The 23,959-nt window shown below is 38.9% G+C and overlaps 1 protein-coding gene across 2 annotated transcripts in view; it reads right to left on the bottom strand.

The window, feature by feature from the left end:
• DNAJC1 (DnaJ heat shock protein family (Hsp40) member C1) overlaps positions 1 to 23,959 on the bottom strand; it is a 100,730-nt gene that overhangs the window by 51,796 nt on the left and 24,975 nt on the right. Inside the window, exons 1-5 of one of the 2 annotated variants that reach the window (XM_064162525.1) lie at positions 17,384 to 17,454; positions 9,476 to 9,577; positions 8,503 to 8,549; positions 1,796 to 1,961; positions 804 to 901 (exon numbers count right to left, since the gene is read on the bottom strand). In XM_064162525.1, coding sequence (XP_064018595.1) covers positions 804 to 901; positions 1,796 to 1,961; positions 8,503 to 8,549; positions 9,476 to 9,577; positions 17,384 to 17,416 — 446 coding nt within the window. In that variant the 5' untranslated portion in view covers positions 17,417 to 17,454. Of the gene's footprint in view, positions 1 to 803; positions 902 to 1,795; positions 1,962 to 8,502; positions 8,550 to 9,475; positions 9,578 to 17,383; positions 17,455 to 23,959 lie in introns of those variants that run through there. The other variant, XM_064162524.1, reaches the window with a different exon arrangement.

Below are 23,959 nucleotides of genomic sequence, written 5' to 3'. Positions count from 1 at the left end.
AATCCCCCCCCCACCAAAGCCTTAACCAAGTGTTCACAAGTGCTGACAAGCAGATATGAAGACTGTAGCGTAAACAAAACAATGCATAAAAATTAATGTCATTTGCGGTTCACTGGAGCATTACTCACTGATGTCATCAGGGAAGACGACAGGCAGAATGCTCTCTGATCCCCATCCTTCATTGATCCAGTTCATGCCCCTGCTGTGTGAACTATTTAAACCCTTTATTTCTTTCTATGAATCGATAGAAGAAATGGTGGTATCTTTTGGAGTGTCCTATAAGTCACTATTTCCCCATGTTTCTCTTAACAAACAATGGTGCTAGAAGCCTTTACCAACAGGCTTGGTTTTAAGTTAAGCAGATAAAAAGCATTAAATCAGACAGGCATTAAAAACTCCAAAAACTCATTGCTTGGCAGGGTAACAAACTACAGCTTAAATAAAATGAAATTTGTTAATTGCAACCCAAGGCAAAAAAAATTTCGAAGGAAGAAAAAGTTGTAAAATCTTCTAGAATCAACTTGGAGAAACATTGCCCTTCTGTAGGGCAGACACCATTCATTCAGCCTTATCTTTCAATCATTGCTGATCTGCTGAATAAACAGCACACATCTATTTACCAATCAAAGCCTGAAACACATCTACGCGGGCACACTTGATGTCAGCAATAGCTGTTACTACAAATACACCACCACTTCTCAGAAAATACATCAAAGATGCAAGCAGAAAACAACAGAACTAAACCGGTAGCCGAGAAAATGTAAAAAAAAAGAAGGGCAGAAAACAAGAGAGTTCCTTCCCACCTTTCGTTTTTGTCTAGAGCAGCAAGTTTGGCTTCATCTGCACTCCTGCTGCCTGCTTTTTTCTTCTTTTCCCTCTTTTTTCTGCTAAGCAGTTCATCCTTGATGTAGAAAGAACTACGGTTACAGGTTATCATTAACATGTAAACCACAAATGTTACTGGGACTCTTCTGTGAAGGGTAAACAGTAGAGTAGCATTTATGCAAATGTATCTAGGGGTCCTACATGATTAAGTAAAATGATCTATCTTAACAATAACTGTTGCCATGGCATCCAGTCTTTAAACACACATGAAGTCCAGTTCTGTCACTCATGTGTATCTCCATAGCAATCAAAGTTTTCTAAGAGGAGAAAGCATTCAACTTGCCTCCTTTCTCATTCATCAACTTCAATAATGCAGTGGAAAATAAAAAAAAAGTAAATAGATGCTAATGTATGAATATTTTTCAAGTTATGCTAAGGTTTTATTCTGATGTATTAAGTGCAAGATATTTTTATATGATGTAAAACAAAGTAATTGGAAAACAGTGTGGTTTATAAGCCTTAGCAATGTTTATCCTCTTAACAAACCCCCAAACCAAACAGCATTTAGTGAAGAAAAGACAAAGTAAGTATGACTTTTAAATGAATAAAAACTGATCATTTTTAAACACAGTCTAGGAAAACTACAAACTACAGCAGTGTATGAGTCTGCATCAAGAGATGACAGAAGAGGGTTGGTTTTATTCCTCTTCTTCCCTCCAGTTAAAAAAATCAAAGAGTCTCTTGCTATTTTTTTACCAATTCTAAAAAAAATTAGTACTTCATATTCCTATCCTTGTCATGCTGAATTTCTCATTCTACAATTATCACTGTTTTAAATATTAAATTTAAAACAAAAAAAAATCCACATGCAAAACAGGGAAAGTGGTAAAGACCCCTCTAACTACACAAACTTCTGTAGGAAATTCAATACTACTAATTGAAGCAAGTTTGATTTATTACCAATACTTACCAGCTGTTTTTCCAGGTAGATTGACCAAACCACAGCATAATGACCCACTGTGAGTATAATGAACAAGAGTAATGCCAGCTCAGCATTGCTCATTTTTCTCACCCGCCTGTAGTAGAATACAGGCTGTCGCCAATCTGGTAGTCCATTGATCAGAATATCATCATACCTACAGTAGCAAATATAACAGGTTTTCATGGAGAGCTAAAAACTGAAATAAGCCACACCATCCAATTATAAAACAAAATAAATGATAATCCACAGACTGCTTGAATAATACACACAGAAAAGATAGTTTAGGTTTTCTGGGGGGGTTGTTTGTTGTTGTGTTTGGTTTTTTTTGTTTTAATAGAGCAATGCCTTGTTTTCTCAGCTGCTAGGATTGCATCTGGAGACAAACAGAATCCAGAACCAAATGCTGGGGAGATGTATCTAGTCTTTTGCAAAAGAAAAAAAAAAAGTCATTTGATTGCTCCTGCAACATCCCCCTCCCCCTTGTTCAATTCATTCACTTCTGAAATAACAGACTTGGAGACATGTAGATGTGTTCTATCTGCCTGGTAATCAGTGGGCAGGTCTCTGTGACAGAACTAAGTAAATTCCAAACTACTAAGTAGGTAGTAGAGAGGAAAAAAATCTCAAACACTAGAAATCTTTTTTTTTTGGGGGGGGGTTGTCTGTGGGTTTTTTTTGTTTGGGTTTTTCTTTTTTTTTTTTTTTGCTTTTACAGATTAAAATTAAAACGGACCAGTGTTGGGGGGGAGGTGAGAAGTATCTTGGCTTTTGTTTTGTCCTTTAAGAGCATGACATCCATTAGGTAAAAAAGCTGCCAGACTTAACATCCTCCTTCAGAGAGGAGCTTAAGTTAAAGACTTGATTTTTATGTTAGAAAACAAAGCTCACCACTGCTAGACAGTTTTGATTTTCTATTTGAAAAGCTGTCTCCAGAACCAATTTTTAAACTGTTTAATTTTGCTCACACTACTGACTGTACAGAAATCAGTTTATGACAATTTGTCAGGTTTGCTTCCCCCAAACGCTTTGAAATCTCTTCGTGTGCCTAGGCTCTTTTATTTACAGCCTGCTATTATCAACGTAAAAATTAACCAGAGGCACCCACAATGTATATTCCTATTTGTTAACTTTCCAGGGGAAGTTTCACACCAAAAATCTCTCGAGCAGACTCAAAAACCTGCATGTTCACAACACCGCAACCTGTTAATCTTAAATTGAACGCAACTCATTACATATTCTAATCACAGCATTTCCAGAATTAAATCTGCACTGAAAGGCCTAATTTGGTGCAACACATTGACCAAAATATTTTAATTAAAAATATTCTGAGTTAGTCGCAGGCCTAATTACAGGAATAGAAATAGGGTCTATATTGTCATGCAGGTCAGTAGAACTCAGTAGTAGGTTTTTCTCAAGTAAATTGACCGATCCAGGAATAATAGCGCAGCTGCTAAACTGCCAGTCTTGACATGTAAATCAATTTAAATGCAACAACTGCACTAGCTACTTTGATAGTTATTAAATTGATACCTTGGAGATGGACTGGAAAAAAAAAATTTCAACAAGCAAATTCATTTTTTTAATCAGAAAGAGGTAATCGTTTTCAATTAAAAAAAAAAACAAACCACAACCAAACAAAAAACCAAACAACTTCAATTCGGTATAGATAGAAAAGCTGACTTCTGATAAAACAGCATTTCAATCTGGCACTGTTATTTCCATGCAAAAGACTGAACATCTCAGGATTCTGCAGCGTTTGAATGCTACCAGGAGTAAAATTCAACTTACAGAATTTGATCTTCTGTGACAGTTAGGAAAATATCAAGATTAATATCCATTACTGGGAAATTTCAAGTGTTATTTTTTTTTCTTTCCCAGCAAGTCAGAACAAATTAACTACTGATGCCTTAACACAAATTCTGCACAGAAAAATTGCTTAGGCTATTATTTCAAAACTCAAACCTCTATTTCACTTACTTTGTTTAAGAACATATTAATATAAAAAAAGTATTTTTAAAACATTTTAGTGTTGGAATCAAAAAAGATAATTTAGAAACAAAACCATTTCTAAACCAAATTAGGTTGAAAACAACATTTCATAAAAGATGTTCTTCATTGAAATCTTCAGAGAAACACACAGAATCAAGAAAGGATTTTAAATACTACTATAAAATGATTAAGCATTTGCCTTTCTTATGCACTAAACCCCGTTAATTGATGTACTAAAAATGTGACTACCGATTAAGGTCCATAGATGCCACCAGTAACAATATAGTGATATGTAAAAAGAGACTGCAAACGAACATTTGGCAACCAGGTTCTTTTAGAAATGGTCTGTTAAGAAAAAATAAATTAAGACAGCAGAGCCTCTCGCATTAAACACTTTAAACAGCACTCCGTATTTACTAGGCTATGTCCACTGTTCTGAACAACAGTCTCCAAGGATTAAGTCTCAGAATCAATGCTCTATTGATTTTACTATCAATGAGCATTATGGCTCACACGACTGGCCATTTTAAGGGAAGATAGCTTCTATTATAACCCACTTTTTAGAATATATACTGTTAAAAGATAAATCACTGCTTTCAATAGTAATTAAGCTCTATATTTGAAAAATAAAGATATCAATGATTTTTAGGTTTTCAACTGGAAAATGATCCTACCAAAACTCAGAAGCTTCCCATCATTTTTACACTTGACTTCCAAATTTAGGATGTGGTTTAATTAAAAGCAAGATTTTAATTTAAGAATTTCTCTGTAGAAACCTTTATTAGCGGTGAATGGTAGTTAGTTAATCCATGTGCATCAAGCACTACATTCAAACTGTTACTACAAAGCATTATTCTTTTGGCAACTGATATTAATTGTTACTCTATGCAAGTGAGAAAAATAAAAACCAAGCTAAAAAGGAAAACTGTGTTTGCAGTGTTTTTTTCCTCAGACATATGTAGACAGAATGCAGCAGATCTCATGCACAAGGGTATGCCTGCCAGTTGTCTCTGATACATAGCAGTCAGTGAGCTAAAAAAACCCCAAAGCACCACCACAGAAACAAAAAGACAATAAAATCCCCATTTATAACTGCAGCTGAAATCTTTATTTTTAAACTTGGGATTCCATGCAAGGTTTGTTAGTCTTACACCAATGGATAACCAACTGCAAGATTAACAACGTTATTAACGTTCTTCTGTAAAGTTTCATGAAATAGTTTTTAGAGCACTTTGGAGAACCAATTACATTGTAAGAAAAATAAATAACTCATTAGCTGCAGCAGCTAATCACAATATCATATTTTTAAATTTATTTTTCCCCTTAAGGAGGCCACTGCATTTCATATTTCAAATAATTTGAGAAATCTCATGTAGTTTATAGTATATAAACTTGAATTAACGAGATCTGTTTGAACGACAGGAAGGCTGCACTGACGCTTTTAATTTTGGGAGCCTTTTTTCTCCTCGAGCTGTCAGACATTCAGTGCAACATCAGCCACAACAATTTATACCTCTGAATGCAGATATTTAATTATAATGAGAACTAAGATAAACACTTTTCTTACTCTAAACAAGTATATCTTGATTCCTTTGCAAATGTTTCCTGTAATCAAGCCCACATTGTTACAGAAAATAGGCTAGAAGGTAAAAAAACCCACTCTTTAAAATGGAAACAGGAAAATTAAAATTGAAGACACTTTTTTTTTTGCTTAATTACAATTAATGGAAGTGTGGAAAACTATCCACTTTTTTCATAAATTAAAAGTAATCAACGGCTAATAAAATTCATCATTGTCAAGTTGATTTACCAATAAATGCCCTAAATTAAAGCGTATTTCAGGAAGTGCACCCATGTCTCCATACCCTAAAGATAAACTTCTCTGTAGAGTTTCACACACTCCACAGTGTGTATACAGAAGATAAAATATTATGTTCTGCTGCTGGTATGTTTAAATTAATGTTAAACACCGCTACATTAAACAACATTGCATGTATGCTTAATGTTAGAATATTAGAATGTTTTGAAGATATATCAAAGAGTGTAAGAGAAAAGTACTAATATAGTAATATTGCTATATTCTACCACTACTACACTTCACAAGCAACTACACAGCTTTTCAAAGCAGCAAACCACATTTTAATTACAAAGCCCTGTATTAGAACTGTCAGTAGAGCAACTGCCACATTTTAAGAAAGGCTTCTGCCTTCAGATGAAGGAAAAGTTCACTAATAAATACGAACATACAAAGGTTTTAGGAAAATAATTGCACATGGCTGGCCAGCAGGTCTGCCTTTTCAGAACACTGCTTCTGTATATGCACACAAATGTTTAGTACCTCTGCTGTCCACCAAAATGTGGAAAAGGATTTTAGACTCAGTGTTACTATTTCAAAATAAGTCAACCATCACTCCCACAGTGCAGGGCCTTATTCCTTCCTTTACTGGTTCCAGCCCATGTGTGCACACCAAGACCACTGCTGGATTACATCACTCTGTGATAATACTAAGAAGCAAGTACAGCTGACTTCACTGTACAGAAGTAGAAGCTGCTGATCACCCTTTAAGGTGGTGTAATCCTGTGCCCCAAACCATATGGCTGGCCATTTGAGGCCCAGCTAAACTGCCAGAAGTCCTCCCCAGCTAATTTGTAAGAAATGGAACTATTTTTCTCCTCATCCCATCAGGTTTTAGAACTACTCCAGAAATAAAAAGTACCACGCTGCCAAGGGATGGAAAATAACCACCACGAGACAGAACAAACCAAAACAAAAGCCAAAAACAAAACCCCAACCAAACAAACCCACAAAAACAATCACACACAAACTATACCATCCAAACAAAACACCACAAAACCAACTAATCAACAAACCCCAATAGCCTGGCAGAAACCTTTGCTAGAGCAGATGAATCTCTGGAATCAGCACATAAGAGAGCTGACAAGCCCTGAGAGACAAAGCTTAGTTGCTCCCCAGGGCATGGGGTAAACCTTGGGCCTCTTCCAGTAGATCCAGCACTTCACACAATGTACAGCCAAATATCAATATCTAAAGTAGGAAGATCCCAAAAAGCAACAACTCTTTCCTTTCTTCTCCCCTATGCTTGCCAGAAACATGAGAGCAGAAACACTACTACAGAGGGAGCAGCTCCCAGAATGCTTTACTGAAGACTTCTTTTAACGACCTGCTACAACACCACCTTACAAGACACAGGACAGTCCACCCTCTGTTTGCAAGCTCAACTGAGGGTCTACCATGAGGCTGTGTAATAGATCTGTTTCCTCAAAGCAATGTGAATACAGCTCTGCTACTCTTTATGTTATTTCTAAACTCTGTATTTACCCTCTGAGAATTTTCTGGAAATTAAACACCATTTAATCTACTACATTCATATTTAATCAGCTAAAGAAGTAATAACAATCACACATCCACACTGCATAAGAAAAACACAACTTTGTCTACGTACAAATTAAGTTATTGACAACTAAATCAATCTAAGCTAGAACAATCTACTGCTGCTTTAACTTCTCATTTGCAATCACTGTGCTGCGGTAATTAACAAGATTCTCACAAACAAGTTGGGCAAGTTGGACACATTTTTAATATAGGCAAAGGCTTAGAAACAGAATTCATACAATCTAGTGCATCACAGTTACACCCAAGGGAATTCCTGCAAGTTCCAAGGCAATTCCTTTAAGTTTTGGAATGAAGTTGCAGAGAATCAGTATCACAGAGCATATGTAAACAATGTTATAAATAAGAAGATGGGAATTTGGGGGCTAACTCACTTTCCAAGTTGTCAGAAACAAAGTAAACTTTTCTTGAGTACAACTTCACAATGTAATTCTCTTGTGAGAGGTGACCACAACCTATCACATTTCAAAAAGTTCATCTATAAACTACATTTTCATGACATTTCAAGAGTGGACTACCAAGAAAAAAAAGGGCATCCTCAAAGCAAAAAAAATTTCAAGGAATGCCTTGTGAAGCTCTGTTTAAAAACCTGCAAGCCAAAAGATTACTTACTAAAACTCCAAGTTACTAAAACTCCAATCTGAAACCAAAACTCTTTCAGTGTCTCCATTTTCTTGATAATCATTAGTTTAAATAATCCATTTTAAAAGGGAAAGAAATAATTCAAAGTAGTCTTCCAGAAAGCAGATCAATTCTTAATCATATCGCAGGTACTGCTAGACCTGTTTCTGGAGCAGCATTAATAATAAAATGTGTATCAAAGTTTGTATCAAAGTGGGTAATACATCTAGAAGAAAAAAATAATGAACTAAGCAACAGAAAACATTGAAGATGACACACATACTGGAAATAATCCCTAAATATCATGCAACAAACCTTCAACTGATACAGTGAGACACACCTGACAGTTGAGTTTGTGGCCTGTACTTTCAGCAGGGCTTGAACAGAACAAGCAATAACAACTGACACACCTCAACAAGAAGTGGAAGAATTGTTAGGTGTCCAAACAAATGCTCCAGACAACAGCTAGCTTCTGAAGTTCTGTTTTTAAAGGAGAATAACCAGTCTATCAAACAAAACCACAAAGCAGCTTCCCCTTTAGGCCACATACAACCTGTAATTAAACAGCTACATAGGAGGTACAAACTCAGATTTTGCAGTCACAATGAAGTCAAACAGGACTTCATTACACCACTGGCCTGAATGCTTTAAGAAGCCGTGAAAATTAACTCACCTCTGTCTCCTTTCTTCATCCTTTAAAACCTCATAGATGGCCACCAACTAAACCAAAAAGACAGAGAAAGAAAAAAGCCACAAAAGTTTATTTTAGGACTGAGTTTGTGACATTTGTTTAGTAGTATCATATTTTACAACTGACACATTTGCCAACTAATGCCCTTCAACTAGTTTTTACTTTTCCATTCAACGCTAAGGAGCAAACTCAGTGACATATTTCAAGTGCCAGATACTAAACCAAGCAGCAACCCCCTTTTTCCTCTCCTCACATCTTCCAAACTGTGCCTTGTCTTGGTTTCAAATTAAAAGATACCATTTGTTTCCTCCTAAAGGTCTTACTGAAGTTGACTGGCCTGTGTTCAGTCATCAGAAGTGCATTTTTAAAGGCAGAGCTAATTACAAGTCTTGTGGTTTCACTCTAAAGATTCAAAAGGCAACGATTCAAAAACTCATATTAATTATTTTCATTAATTCATGCCTACACATGACTTGCACTGAGAACTGATCAGAAAATTTCCCTGCTTTTGAAGACTATTTATAAGCAGTATTACATAAAGCACAAAATATATTTTACTCCTAAAAGGCTAAGTATTATGTTCAATTTGTTTTTAATACAGAAGGTTATATATATATATACACACACATAGACTTTTAAATATATATATATATATATATACTGAGTTATCCAACAAGTTAATTCCAAAAAAGTGTATTTGTTTTTAATCTACCTATTTCAGGAAAAATGTAATTCAGTGTTTCATAGATTCACAGAACAGTTTGGGTTGGAAGGGACCTTGACAATCATCTAGTTCCAGCCCTCTTGCCAAGAGCAGGGACCCCTTCCACTAGATAAGGTTGTTCAAGGCCTCAACTTGCAAGACATTTCAAAGATGTGCCATGGTTCTTGCTAAAGTGACAATATCATTAAAGAAATTCTGATTCTGCTTTCCCTAAAAGCACATTGCACTTACTTGCCTAAACTGTGTTTCTGCATTTTCATCTTTATTCTTGTCTGGGTGTAAAACAAGTGAAAGCTTTCGATACGCTTTCCGAATTTCTGCAGATGAAGCATCCTGAAAAAGGAAAACAAAGCAAACTGTCAGAAACCAACACCCAGAGTGTTGTTAAGATGTGGACACAATCAGCCAAGGGCAGGAAGTGAGGCAACATAGTCCGAGAGGTCCAACAACCAACTCATGCAACAAGCCCAGCTTCAATGACTGTACAAGCACTCAGCCCAATTCAACTTTCACCTTGACTTCCTCTGCTACCAGGCATCCACTACAACGACACCTGCTGAAACATTCAAACCCTTTGTTGCTTAAAAACTAACTCAGGCACCTTCTGCACCATTCAAAATTCAAATAAACCCTGGAAATCACTGTGTTTGCATGTATTCACATAAATAATTTTGTTCAATTTCTCAAATTCGGGACTTGCTGTGAAGTTTATCCCTACTAATATTTACATCGAATTCATCGTATCAATAGGAGTTCCATTCAACTCAAGCTTCACCACATCCAGAGAACTGTACTTTCTAAAGTAGCTTTCAATTTGCAATCTTGAAGCTATAATGTAGCACTGACATCAATCTATACCTTAATTGAACTAAGAATTGCACATTTTGGGAGAGAAAAGATAAAACTCAAAATGTAAAGTGCATCAATGATCATGGAACCATAGAATTGTTTCTGCTGGAAAAGACCTTTAGCATCATCAAATCCAACCACTCTCTAACTCTAACAAGGCTGTTGCTAAACCAATTTCCTTCAGTACTACATCTTGCCCTTTTTGAAACACCTTCAGGGATGGGGATTCAGTCACCTCCCTGGAGAGTCTGTGCCAGTGGTTGAGAACTCTTTCAAAGGAAAAGTTTCTAAATGCCCCCTAAAGCAACTGTAGGCAATTTCACCTCACCCTATCACTAGTTACTAGGGAGAAGAAACCAACACCCACCTGGCTCAAATCTTTTTTCAGGAAGTTGTAGAGAGCCAGAAGGTCTTTTCTTCAGACTAACCAACCCCAGTTTCCTCAAGCTGCTGCTCACAAGACTTGTTTCTCCAGAGTCTTCACCAGCTGGACGTGTTCCAGCACCTCAATGCCTTTCTTGGAGTGAGGGCTCCAAAACTGAACCCAGGACTCAAGGTGTGACCTCACCAGGGCCAAATACCAGCATAGCTACACAATATACCAGTTTCTGAATCAGCTTGCTGTTTGGTGCATGCTGCAAAGTATCCAGAAACGTAAGATTTTAAGAGTTGTATTATGTAGTAGATACACATTACACTCACCAGAAAATCCACTTACACAGAACTCCCTGCATTCTACTACTAACATGCCCAAAGCAATACCTTAGAAATCAACTATTATCTGTCAAAGTTTAATTTCTTGATTTTCTATATTTTATATTCCCCAGTGTATTCTTTCTCTCAAAACTACAGATTAGAAAACACCAAAAGCCAGAGTGGAATTAGATGTGAGAGGAACAGAGCTGAAATAAGATAATAATTAATGCAATACTATAATTAGACTGTCAGGCTTTTTATTGCAAATCATTATTTTCACCTTCAAATTCTCAAGTTTACAACATGAGGCTGTAATAAGACTATACACAAGTTTGGACCAGAGATGACTACTAGAGGAAGCCTTGAAGGAGAGGAAAGTGAAAAAGGATAAAGTAGGAGAAAATGTAGAATTCATCTTTGAACTATATTTTAAGGAAGCTATTATCCCCTAAGACAAGGCCAAGTTTCCATGGATCTGAGTTCCAAGTTTCCTAAGTCCCTTCTCTGTCAAGGGAAGGTGCTTTTATTACTTACAGGGAAGATTTCTCCTGAAAGGACTTTATTTGCATTCTTCCATTTTTCCACTTTCCAACAGCTCCCAAGACATACACACAGCAAAGCAGAATTCCTCTGGTTAAGCACCAGCTTGCTTCCAGCATGCTTACTGCCAGTAAGTTGTTTCACACTGTCATTGTTTTATAGGTTTATTTTTAAACCTTGGTTAGGGGGAAGGAAGAGACAGTGACTAAGTATCTATTTTAAGCACAAAGAACCATTAAATTCTTGAGGTGTAGACTCAATGGGGTAATATAAAACAATGTGAAAATGCAAAGTAAGTCAATCTTTTAAACACTAGGGATGGACACAACAATAATTTCAAGAAACTAGTACCTCCAGACCACGTATTTGGGATAAACACAGCTTATTCCTCCTCTACCACACTTCTAGATGGCCTTGGTATTATTTTTGGAGCATTTCCAAAGTACACTTAAAGATCTGATAAAAATATATTAAAGAGCTGTCCCACAGGATTCTTGCAATTTCTTCAAACAGCAAACAAGCAAAAACCATTGCAATGTTTTCAGTTGTATCCCAACAACTTAGACTTCAGTTTCATTTGGGAGCAGTGTGAGTATTTGTGAACAAGATCAGGACAAAAGTTAGTTTGTCTGTTTGGTGCTTCAGCAAAGCAAGCAATCCCAAGTCAACTTGGAAAGAATAAAGCTCCTTCAACATCACAGAATCAGTAGGGCTGGAACAGACTTCAAAAGATCATCCAAGTCCAACCCCTTTGCAGAGCATGGGGGAGGTTTCACCAGATCACACAGGAACGTGTCCAGGCAAGTTCTGAATACCTTCAGAGAGGAAGACTTCACAACTCCCCTGGGCAGCCTGTTCCAGTGCTCTGTCACCCTCACAGAGCAAAAATTCTTCCTTACATGAAACTTCCTATGCCTCAGCTTCCACTCATTGCCCCTTGTCCTGTCATTGGGCATTGCTGAGAAGCACCTGACTTCATACAGATAAAACTTCCCCCTGAGAATTTGTTCAATCTTCAGAAGTTGAAAGAAAAATCTATAGATTTACAAAACCAGATTGTTCATCTCACTTGACAAAAATTAAGTAGAGATTGTTTTGTTTTCCCTCATCTACCGACCCAGTTGGCCACTCAAACAACGTGGCCTTGTCTTTATAACAAAGTACATTTCAACACTATAGCACGGAAAATGAAATATTTAGTCTTCTAAAAGGTTGGAAAAGGGGACAACAATAAGCAATTAAATATGGGTTGCTGCTGTAAATCATTTAATTACAACTGGGCCATAAAAATCACGGAATCATGGCATGGTTTGGGTCGGAATGGGGCCGTAAAGATCATCCAGTTCCAACCCCCTGCCATGGGCAGGACACCTTCCACTAGCCCAGGTTGCTCAAGGCCTCATCCAACCTGCCCTTGGAAATTTCCAGGGAGGAGGCATCCATGACCTTCCTGGGCAACCTGTTCCAGTGTCTCACCATCCTCACTGGAAACAACTTCTTCCTGATATTTAGCCTAAATCTGCCTTCTCAAGGTCCAATCCATTCCCTCTCACCCCATCATTACAAGCGCTTGTAGAAAGTACCCCCCCAGCTTTCTTGCAGGCCACTTCAGGTACTGGAAGGCCGCTACAAGGCCTCACTGGAGCCTCCTCTTCTGCGGGCTGAACAGGCTCAATCGTCTCAGCCTGTCCCCACAGGGAAGGTTCTCCAGCCCTCCGACCATCTTTGTGGCCTCCTCTGAGCCTGCTCCAACAGCTCAATGTCCTTCTCGTGTTGCAGGCCCCAGGCCTGGACACAGTACGCCAAGGTGACATGTCTGCCGCTGACCGAGTCCTCACAGCACAGGACAAGGTTACCTGTTCCACACACTTTGCTAAGCCATGCTACCTCGAGGTAATGTTGGGCATCTTCAAGCAAAGTCCCAGATCCTCTAGGAGCTGTCTGCCCTAGAAGCTGTCCTCAGCAGAAGTGGTCGGTGCTTGAGGAAAGCCTCTCATCACTACGGGACTTCCCCACAGTGTACGACCCTAAATAAGCCCCAGGAAACCTTTTCAGAGTGAGAAAGGCAGAGGATAGTGAGGCTACCTGTGCTAAGAGACTCGTTTGCAGCTGACTGACTATTGGCCACCTTCCGCAACGCTTCTGTGAAGGCCAAGCAGCAAAACACCGAGTTAAGAGTCACTGCTCTCTACGGGCTAAGACCTTCTATTACATTTTAGGGCAGGAGTCCAAAGGTAAGAGAGAGAAAGCCACGACCACACTCAGGTTTTGTCTGTTTTCAAGAAAAAGTCATGCTGGTTGGCTTGACTGAAATTCAGATATCTTGAGCAGAGTTCCATCTAAGAAGGAAAAAAACCAAACCTGTGCAGGAATATTGGTTACTAGAAGGAGCAGCTGATGTCACAGCTGGTGTCACACTACACCCCTCGCATGGAAACAAACACCAAAAGCACTGCTTTACGTCAACAGCTACCTTTTCAAAGCACTGTTGTGCCATCACACTTCCCAGGCGGAACATCTCTTTCCACATCCATTCCCTGATAATGGATCTTGAGGACTTGCTGTGCCCGCTGCAGCAACAGCACACACTTTCACATGCAGCATCTCCACCCTCTATCACGCTGCTCTCAGGCAGACACAAGCAACAAGTGTATTTTGAAAACCACAGCACAAAACAAAGCACTTTTGAAACAAAGAAAGGAAAATTAATGTTCTAAGATAAAATCAAAACTACTCAGCTGTCAGCTGCATGTGCACTTGCTAAAAGTGCATAGAGTAGATAAGTCAATGGAGCAAAATGTGTTTTGTACCAGAATTAGTTTTCAGAAAGACCAATCTGCAAGTTTCTGTGTGGGTTGGCCACCATTTGGCCTCCTATGTGTGCAAATGCACAAGTCTTCATGTGGGAATTTTTTACTTGCTAACATTTCATTAACAAGCAGAGCATCGATGTGTCTGACTACATGATCCTTTTCAGCCTTTTTACACTTCTTCACATACAAGTATTTTAGCATATAAAACATTACCACCACCTGAAGGACTCAACTGTAAGTCAAAAGTTAAATACATTTCTTAAGGTATTCTGTTGGAATTTTTCATTTTTACCTAAAATCAAATTCTCTGAGTGAGGGAAACATTTTTCTCACTATTTATGCCATTTACTTTGGGCAGTTTAGTAATGTGTTTGTTGTCTAAACTGAACAAATTATACTTACTCAGCATCATTCTCATATGCTCTAGTCTGAACAGAAAAAGTGTTATCATTAGATTACAAACACATAAGAAACAAAGAAAGGATTTATCTTACCCAAAAACAGTTGTGAGGAGCAGCTGGGGGAAATGAGGTTGGTTAGGCTGGTGAGAAGGAGGCCTGAGGGGAGAACTTCTCCCTCTACAACCAACCAAGGAGGTTGGAGTCAGGTGGGGGAGTTGGTCTCCTCTCCCTAGTAGCAAGTGATAGGGTGAGAGGAAATGGCCTCAAATTGCACCAGGGGAAGTTTAGGTTGGAGATCAGGAGGACCTTCTTCCCTGCAAGGGTTCTCAGTGACTGGTACAGGATGCCCAGGGAGGTGGTTGAATCCCCATCCATGGAGGTGTTTCCAAGAGGCAAGGATGGTTTAGCCCCAGCGTTGAAAAAGTTAGTGGTTGGATTCAATGCTCTTAAAGGTCTTTTCCAACCACAGTGATTCTATGATTTCTTCAGAGTATTAAAAATTAAATCTAAATAGGCACCTGCCTGCCTTTAAAGAAAAAAATCTTGCTGCAAACTCAGTGATTCAAATCTGTTCTCCCTGTCTTCAAATTTTCCACCTACCAAGTTTCCTTCCACCTTTGCAATAAAGTAGAAAAACTGGTGTAGAGCAGTGCAGTTACATTACTTTATTACCTTCTATTCCTAATGTAACTATGATTACTAATGAAGCTAAAAAATCCAGCCTCACTATGGTCCCAAGACAATTCTTGGTGAACACATAACATATCAGATATTGCCATAGGCAAACAGTGATTAGGTCAAGGGAAAAAAAAAATAATCAATGTCTACATAGTTTTCACTTACCAACATATACAATTCAAAACCTAAATTGTTCCCTTGAGTGCAATGCAGTTATACAACAAGACTTAGTTACTTACAATTTAGCAACTGCTGCTAACGCAGTAAATGTGCTCAATTCATCTTGGGTTTTAAAGATGCCTGCTGATGTCTTCAAATAGGTGGCATTATCTTTATTAGCAATGGGAAGGCACGTGGTCCAGAGGACCAAATATGCAGATAGAAATGGTGTTTCTATTGAGCTGCAGCTTGCCCCATCACTTTTGAAGGGTGAAAAGAGAATGACATCAGTGTGTCCATTTCATGGCGATGTTGCTGAGTAACGGTGGAGAATTTTCCACAATGCCTGTCACTGAAGCTATACAGCAACAGTAAGTGACAACTGTACAGAGCACCAGCTGACTGTACTTCAAGTGTGAACCTTTGGGAGGCATTTTTTAGCCTGCCCCAACTATAAATCAAACTTGGGTAACTTCTATGTTTGGAGGGTTTATTCAGGAGCAATTAAAATGCATACAGAGCCACAAAGATGCTGAAGGGAGTGGAACATCCTCCTTACGAGGAAAGGCTGAGGGAGTTTGGGGCTCTTTAGCTTGGAGCACACTGGGAGGTGACCTCATGAATGCTGACAAAGATGTAAAGGTGAGTGCCAAGAGGCTGGAGCCAGACTCTGCTGAGTGATGCCCAATGAGAGGACAAAGGGCAATGGATGGAAATTGAGGCATGGGGAGTTCCATGGAAACATGAGGAGGATTTTTTCCCTGTGAGGGTGACAGAGCACTGGAGCAGGCTGCCCAGAGAGGTTATGGAGTCTCCTCTGGAGACATTCAAAACCTGCCTGGATGCATTCCTGTGTGACCTGCTCTAGGTGAATTTGCTCTGGCTGGGAGGTTGAACTCCATTCTTTCAAGGTCCGTTCCAATTCCTATCGTTCTGTGATTCTTCAGCAAAGTTTTCCATTCAGAAATTCTGTGATAAAGCAGGGACAGAAGTAACTTTTTTCTTTCGGTAACCATCAGGTGCACATCTTAGCAGAAGGGTGCAGAAAAAAGAAACTAAAAGTACACTTTGTAAATCACAATCGCATGTTTTTCTCCCAGGATGCACAGGCTGTCCCACAAACATTCACCCAACAAGCAGCAGCAGAGAACTGCACAGCTGCCTACTCGACATTGTGTCAACACTGCTACTTTTTACCAGACTCCTCTCCTGTGAAGTCCACAGAAACTCAACGTCCCTAAGTGTCAGAGACCAAACATGAGAGTAGGTCAACAATTAAATATCAAAAGCCCTCATTCCTTAAGCAACATTAAGGAAGACACTGTCACCCATCTTAAATGTCTCACTCTCCTGTGGGGACAGAACAGCAACCACTGTTGCTCCAGACCCATCCTCTAGGTCACTTTGAGGACAGAACACAGAGCTGTAAGTTCTTTCAACCAAATTCACACCCTTATTTGGTGAAGCAGAAGGGGATACCTGTTCATTGTGACTCAGGAAGCTCAGCATTAAAAGTGTATCACACACTGGCTTGCATTTCCTCTAGGCTTTGTGCCTTTTCTATTTTTTTAATTAAAAAACATTTAAAAAAATCAAACTCTTTTAGAAACAAAAAAAAATCTGTCATCAACACCAATAGCCTTAAATGTCACAACACAGAGCTTCTGTGCACAACCACAAACATCTGTTTCCTCAACACCTTTTCAGAATGTCACTTCCCAATTTCTCTTTACAAAATATTAATATAGTTTAAAACCCATACCTGCACGATGTTTCTATGCACAAAAATTGCTTAGCAGTACCAGCTGGAAAAAGCAGGCATAGCCATATCTAACATGGTTGCTCCTCTACCAGCAGCCAACAGCACATGACTAGGAAACAAATGAATTTTCACCCACATAAAGTTGATTCAAACACCACTCCCATACTCTGCTTCACATGCATCAACTGCAACCTGCTCCCAATTTCAGCTCTCACAACCAGATCAGTTCCAAGAAGTATACCTGAGTTTGCCAAGTTTGCACTTGGAAAAACATCTATGAGAGAAATGAAGTTTTGCAGCAAATTCCAGAGGTGGGAAGGACCTGCTGGCAATCCTGCAGAACATAACTCTAGGAAGGCAAAGCAAGTGTCTCCCAGAAGGCCAAGCACTATCTGCAAGTGTTTATAGTTAACAGATGCCAGCTGAGTTTTGGCTTCAACTTCTTGCTCCGTAGCCTTTGTTTGATTCGCCCTTTATTTTTATTGAACTTCTTCCTAAGACGCTCATCTTTTTGAAGGATGTGAAGAGAGCTAAACTCCAAATCTCTACAGATGAACGCTCCAACCATAGCCGGGCAGAGGCAGAGATCTGCTCTGCTGCAAACGGAGCCATGTGTCTCACGACATTCCGCTGATTTAAACCAAATAACAGCACAGCAGGGAAATACAGAGGAACTAAAAATAATGCAAAAAAGGTGCTTTAATGCTTTTTTATGTTGCTAAGTTTTAAAGCAACTCATGAAATGAAAATGAAGACAAACCAGCACAATGTATTCCTGTGAGCTTCTGATAACTGGCACAAACCCTTCGCTGGCATGTTTGTTTCCAGGGGAGTGTGTCAAATGAAAGAAGGCTGTTTTCAGCCTAGCATGCCAAATGAATGAAAATTCTGCTGCCTCATGTTTGAGAAACCAAAAAGTGTTCTCCTCAGCACATGTGCACAATTACACCACTTTAGCTTTTTCCTGACCAATTTGAACAACAGTATTTTGTATTTCATTTTTTTCCCCCTTCTGTTTAAACTATTTCAACCTTTTCTCTTTCACTTAGATTTTCAGAAAGTGATTAGACAGGAAAAAAGAGATTGCCCAAGAGAACACCGTTATGTATAAAGCTGAGTTCTGATTTAACAAAAGCTTTGTCCTTGAGACAGAAAATTCACAAACCATTGAAACTCTTCACATTTTTAGAGCTATTCCTCAGATTCAGAACAGAGAGAAGCTCTCAAACAACAACTGAGGTTGCCATTCAAGCCAATACTCTCTAATTCGAGGCCTTACCTACTGTTATAGTTTATTCAATTTTGGTTTTGATCCTGGCAGTTCAAAAGGAAGAAGTAGGTCCCCTTTATTTATTTCATGTTTTCCCAGGAACATTATTTCATATTTGGTTTTATTCCATCGTATATAATATTGTTTACATAGTATTTGCAATGTATATTTTTATTTTCTTTATATATATTTATACACACCTCTAGGTGTTGCCTTATAAAGTTGTTTCTAGAAAGTTCTCTCGGAAAAGCTGCCTATTGCATCAGAGATTTCCAGTCTACACCTCTCAGATAAAAACGCTGCCTACAAAATTCCCGAGCCTACAACACATTCACAGAACCTACCTTGCTACAAAGACAGACTGCTTTTACAGCCACAAAAGCAAAATGGGATGTCTCCTGCAGCGCATTTCTTGCTCTGTGTCCTTCTCTCTACCTAGCACAGCCCCGTGATTTACAGCAGAGGCGACACTACCATAGCCAAGGAAACCTGAATGCAGCTCACAGTCACCACTTTGCAGCATCAGTACAAGGCAGCAAAGACCTCAGGGGTGTTGGATCTGACAAGTTCCAATCTTTCTTGCACTGTAATGCCCCGAATAAGCTATTTGATTGTTTCTATCATTTTCTTGTTACATTTCAGGAACAGGCTTTTACTTCCTCTTGCTTATCTTGTGCTTATTCCACCCCTCCAGCAGAACTGCCATCACTGACCCATATGCTCCTGCACACCTACCCTTTCTTTTCAAATAACTGCTTCACAGACAAAACCAAAAGACCAAAGTAAAGTAAAAAAATAGCCTCCCAAAAAATGCTTGGGCTACTCATTGCTGAATTCCTGGGTCACCTGAACCCCTGCTGTCATTTCTTCAATTGACTTATAAGCTCTAGAACTAGTTTTGAGAAGTGTTTATTGTTCTTCCTTCTGAGATCAAGGAATTAGCAAATGGCATATGAGAGACATCTAGGATGTATGACTGTGAAGAAAATACTATAAAGCCATGTAAGAAGTCAAGAGAGAATAATTATTTCCAACTCAGAAGTTTTCCAAAATCTACTCATTCTCTTATGCATCGACATGACAATTACATGCTGAATAGTTCCCAAAGGCAGCAACTTTCACAATAAACAGTATTTTTTAGCCACTCCCTTAGCCCTATCAGTAGTGAAGGACTCCACTTTCTACACCCATACACCCACATGTATCCACGATAGAAATTTTCACACACACACAGAGGCATCAATGTAAAAACACGTGGAAACATGGGCACCTCCCCAGCAGTGCTTAATGCTTATGCAATGCTCATTTTGTAATTACTACAATTGTTGCTTTACTTAACAAAGTATTTTAAGAGCACAGGTAAACAAAAGCTATTAAGTAATCATTTTTGTATCTTGAGCAACGTTTTTAATGCACAGCATTTTTTTAAACAGATGACAAAAGCACGAGCATCATAAAACTTGTCTCGCAGGTGCAAAAGAAACTTGAAAGTAACTCATACCCTGAATAAAAGATTTAACTGTCCAAAATGCAGAGATGCATCAAACAGATTTTATGAGGTTTGTCCCAGGTCCACTGATACTCGATATTTTAATAGGCAAGTTGGATTACAGAATTGCTATTAAACTGGTAGTTAACACTAACCTGGGAAAACCTACAAAGAGAATTAGAACTTTATACGATCCCAATTGCTCAAAAAAAAAAAAGGGACATTATTTCCTAAGTGAAAGACTCATGTTCTACGTCTGGACAGAATTAATCACCTCCACAAACACACAACAGCAAAAGCAAGCAGTTAAGCAGAAGTGATCAGTGAATCACAAGCTGAGCATATGTTGGTGGTGTGATGTTGGCGCTGAGCATCATGAGGAGTATGGCAACAAGCAGCCATGTGCCACTTTGCCCAGCAACTGTATGACCTCAGTGGACTGCTGTGTCCAGGTTGAACAATGCAGTTCAAGAAAGCTATAAGGCTGTTAGGAATACAAGCCCCAGAAGATTGCAATAGTAGGAGAAAAAGCTGGGGGGAAGACTTGCACAAGAATCTGGAAGGACAAAAGTGACTTAAGCCCAAAGAAAGGGAAATTCACATCTTCAAATAGCCAAAAGGTAGCCTTAAAGAAAAATGCAATACCTACAGAACTACCAGCAAAAGGCCAGATGAAGGTCACAAAGGTGATCCAAGGGCTAAAGCACCTTTATCGAGGACAGGCTGAGAGAGCTTGGGTTGTTTAGCCTGGAGAAGACTCTGGGGGGACCTTAAAGTGGCCTTTATAGGGAGCTTACAGGAAGACTGAAGAGAGACTTTCCACAAGAGTGTCCAGTGATAGCACAAGAGGGCATAATTTTTAAGCTGAGGCAGAGTAGGTTTATATTGGATCTTAGGAAGAAGTTCTTCAGTATGAGGGTGGTGAGATTCTGGAGTAGGTTGCCCAGAGAGGTTGTGGATGCCTCCTCCCTGGAGGTGTTCAAGGCTAGGTTGGATGAGTCTAGCAGAGAGGCATTCCTGCCCATGGCAGGGAGGTTAGAGTAGATGCTATCTAAAGGTCTCTTCGAACCTAAGCCATACTATGACTCTACAGATTACCTTGTCTGACTTCTCAGGGCTAAGCAGCAACACTGAAGATAGCAGCAGAGGAGATCCAAGTTAGGTAGCAGAAATACTCCGTAAAAGCATCATCACCAGAACAGACTGCCGAGGGCTCCTTTACAAGCAGGTTTTGCATACATTTATCAGACGTGACTTAAATTTAACTGGTTCTGTCACAGCAGGGTAGAGCAGGTCACTAACAGTCCTATATTTTAGAATTTAAATATCCCTTTGATGATCAATTTAATAATTACTTCTGAAAATATTCCAAGTAGATTTATTGCATCTGTTTATGTAGTTTAAAAGGTCCTGGCGGAAAGGCAGTATTCTTGTCACACTGCAGATGACAGATGCTCAAGCTGGAAGAGAAAGAGTTAGTGAGATTTTTCACAACCTCTAAAAGGGTTTTGAAAGGAGTGGCAAGTAGCAAGAGGCGAGAGGATACACTTCTCTGCTCTGAATTTGAAGCCCCACAGGACTCTGGCTACATGACTGGGACCACTAGGCATCAGGCTTATTTCTCCTGTTCTGTGGCAGCTACTCTGAACTACTAAGAAAGTCATCCTGCAGTAGAAGATGACTAACAAATCATCCACACCCTTTCAGCATAGAATACTTCCCCCATTCAGTATCAGCACTAGACTGAAAATATACAACAGCTACAGAATAGGGCTGCTTGAAAATATCAGATAAAAATAAAGAACAAGAAAAGCAAGCAGGCATTCCTACAAACATGATTACAGCCTTTTCTTCTAAATTAAGCTATTGCTTCAAAAATGGTCTGGATTTGGTTTATTATAAGCACACTTTATTCCTGCAGCAAAACCAACTAAATAAAAGGATATGGTAGAACCACTGTTCTAAACCACATCCAAGCACAGTAGCTAGAATTTCTTCATTTAAGACAGAAAGCAGGAACATCTTTCTCAAAAATCATAGTTATTCCTATGTTTACAATAGATTTTTATATATATAATAGATTTTTTTTAATTCTTTCCACCCTCCTTTCCCTATTATTTAGCTAGCTTATGTATCACACTCTAGTATTTCCAAAGGACTCGTTTTGCTGAAGCAATGATGTATTTCTTAGCTTAAGGACACTTAAAAGTAGCCCTGTCTCTGAACTTGAGCTGTAAGCTCTAGACATACCTGAGTTTGCAGTCTTTCATTTGTCCTTCTAGGGTCCAGAAGAAGACACAAAACATTTCCTGAGATCATGAAGTTTTTTTTACCTCACTGCTACAAAATTCATTGTTCAGTTTGGAGAAATCTTCCCTATCTTTCTCCAGAAAATAACTATAGTTAAATGAAAGGCATAAAATAAAAGATCTCCTGGAGGTGCTTATGCTTTATGTATTATGTATATTTATGTATTATGGGAGTGTCGTTCTACTTCTCTCTCAAGGAAAAATTGTTCCACCATTTCTTTTTTGAATATAGAATAGAAAATATCTACAAATCTTGAGAGCTTAAACAAATTAGGGTAAACCAGGGTGGAGGGGCAAAGAATGGTTGGTTTTTTTTAACATCAAACCCAACTGATCAGAAGTGACAGAATGAGGTGTATTTTTAACCAAAGTCATTACAGTCTATGCTAAAGTAATTCTGAGATTATGTAGGATACTAATATCTCTAAAAGCCCTAAAATACATTTCTAAACCTGTACTAATCAATTCAAAACATATTTCTATTTGGGCTTTTTGGGTGATGTTTTTTCAAATGCATTGCTTTAAATATCCATGTTTATAAAGAACTACACACAGAATTTATCAAATTTCTTCCTGCTTTTAGAATACTTTCTACTGAACTAGTTAGGATTTAGCCCTACCCATCATGTAGGAGAGTCACATAATGATCCCTTTATACTCATTAACTACCATTTTAATGAGCTATTACTACCTCGGGACTCAGAAGACCTCAGGGAGGTTGTAACATGCCACTACCTATATAGTAATTCACTGCTGAGTTAGTACATAGCCTCCTTGAAAGAACACAGGAATGCCCTCCACCACTCTACAGCACAGATGCCAGCATCAGCAAAATTTCTGTGTGTAAGGCACATCCCAGCCTAAAACATTCGCTTATTGGATCTTAACTGAGATGTCTGCCTGCTGCTCTGGCCCATCACTTTGCTAAAACTGTTCTGGATTCTACTCCCAACCAAGCAAGCTGAAAACATGAGCATCACCTGACCACCTCAAACTCATGTTTGGTGGCACAAAGCGTGGCAAATCTGATGAAGGGCCAGGACAGAATGCAAGAGACACCAACAGACTAAAAGACACGAAAAGACTATTCAGAAAACCTGCCATAAATTAGTCATGCTCAAAAGCACCTGGATAAAGAAACTGAGTTTAGTATTAGGAACCCTCAATTAAAATTACACATCCACCAAAAAAATTGATAAGCAACTAAAAGTTAAAGAAAATTAAAGATAAAAAAATTGTGCCTGTATTAACAATTACAAACATGCACTGACTTGGATGAACCTGACACAAAGACAATTCCTTCCGCTTCCATTTCATTAGCAGTTGGATGGAAAATAGCTATTATGGTCACTACAAATGCTTATCTGATGTTACTTCCAGTGAGAAGGAGCCAAATAATCCTTAGAGAAGATAATTACCTCTCAAGCTTTATGGCAGCTGTGGGCACACAGCACTACACACAGTACCACACTGTTCTCTGAACCATCCTCTATGTTTTTGAAACCAAAGCCTTTGAACTGGGCCACAGAGGTCCAAGTGAGAGGCAGAAAGATCATCTCCCTGCTTCTCATAAAGCCTTTCCCTGCAAGCAGTTACTGCTCTTCCAGTACTACCTTAGATGCATTGTTTGCATGAGGGAAGAAGGGGAGTAATTCACAGTGATCCATAAACCTCCCTCTTGGCCCGCAGGAGCCAGAAGAGTCTACCCAGTCTGGGAGACTCACACAAGGGAGCATTCCCCTACAGAAA

The sequence above is a fragment of the Pogoniulus pusillus genome, chromosome 23 (genome assembly GCF_015220805.1).
Source record: "Pogoniulus pusillus isolate bPogPus1 chromosome 23, bPogPus1.pri, whole genome shotgun sequence".
NCBI lineage: Eukaryota > Metazoa > Chordata > Aves > Piciformes > Lybiidae > Pogoniulus > Pogoniulus pusillus.
This window is presented reverse-complemented; position numbering and strand designations above follow the sequence as displayed.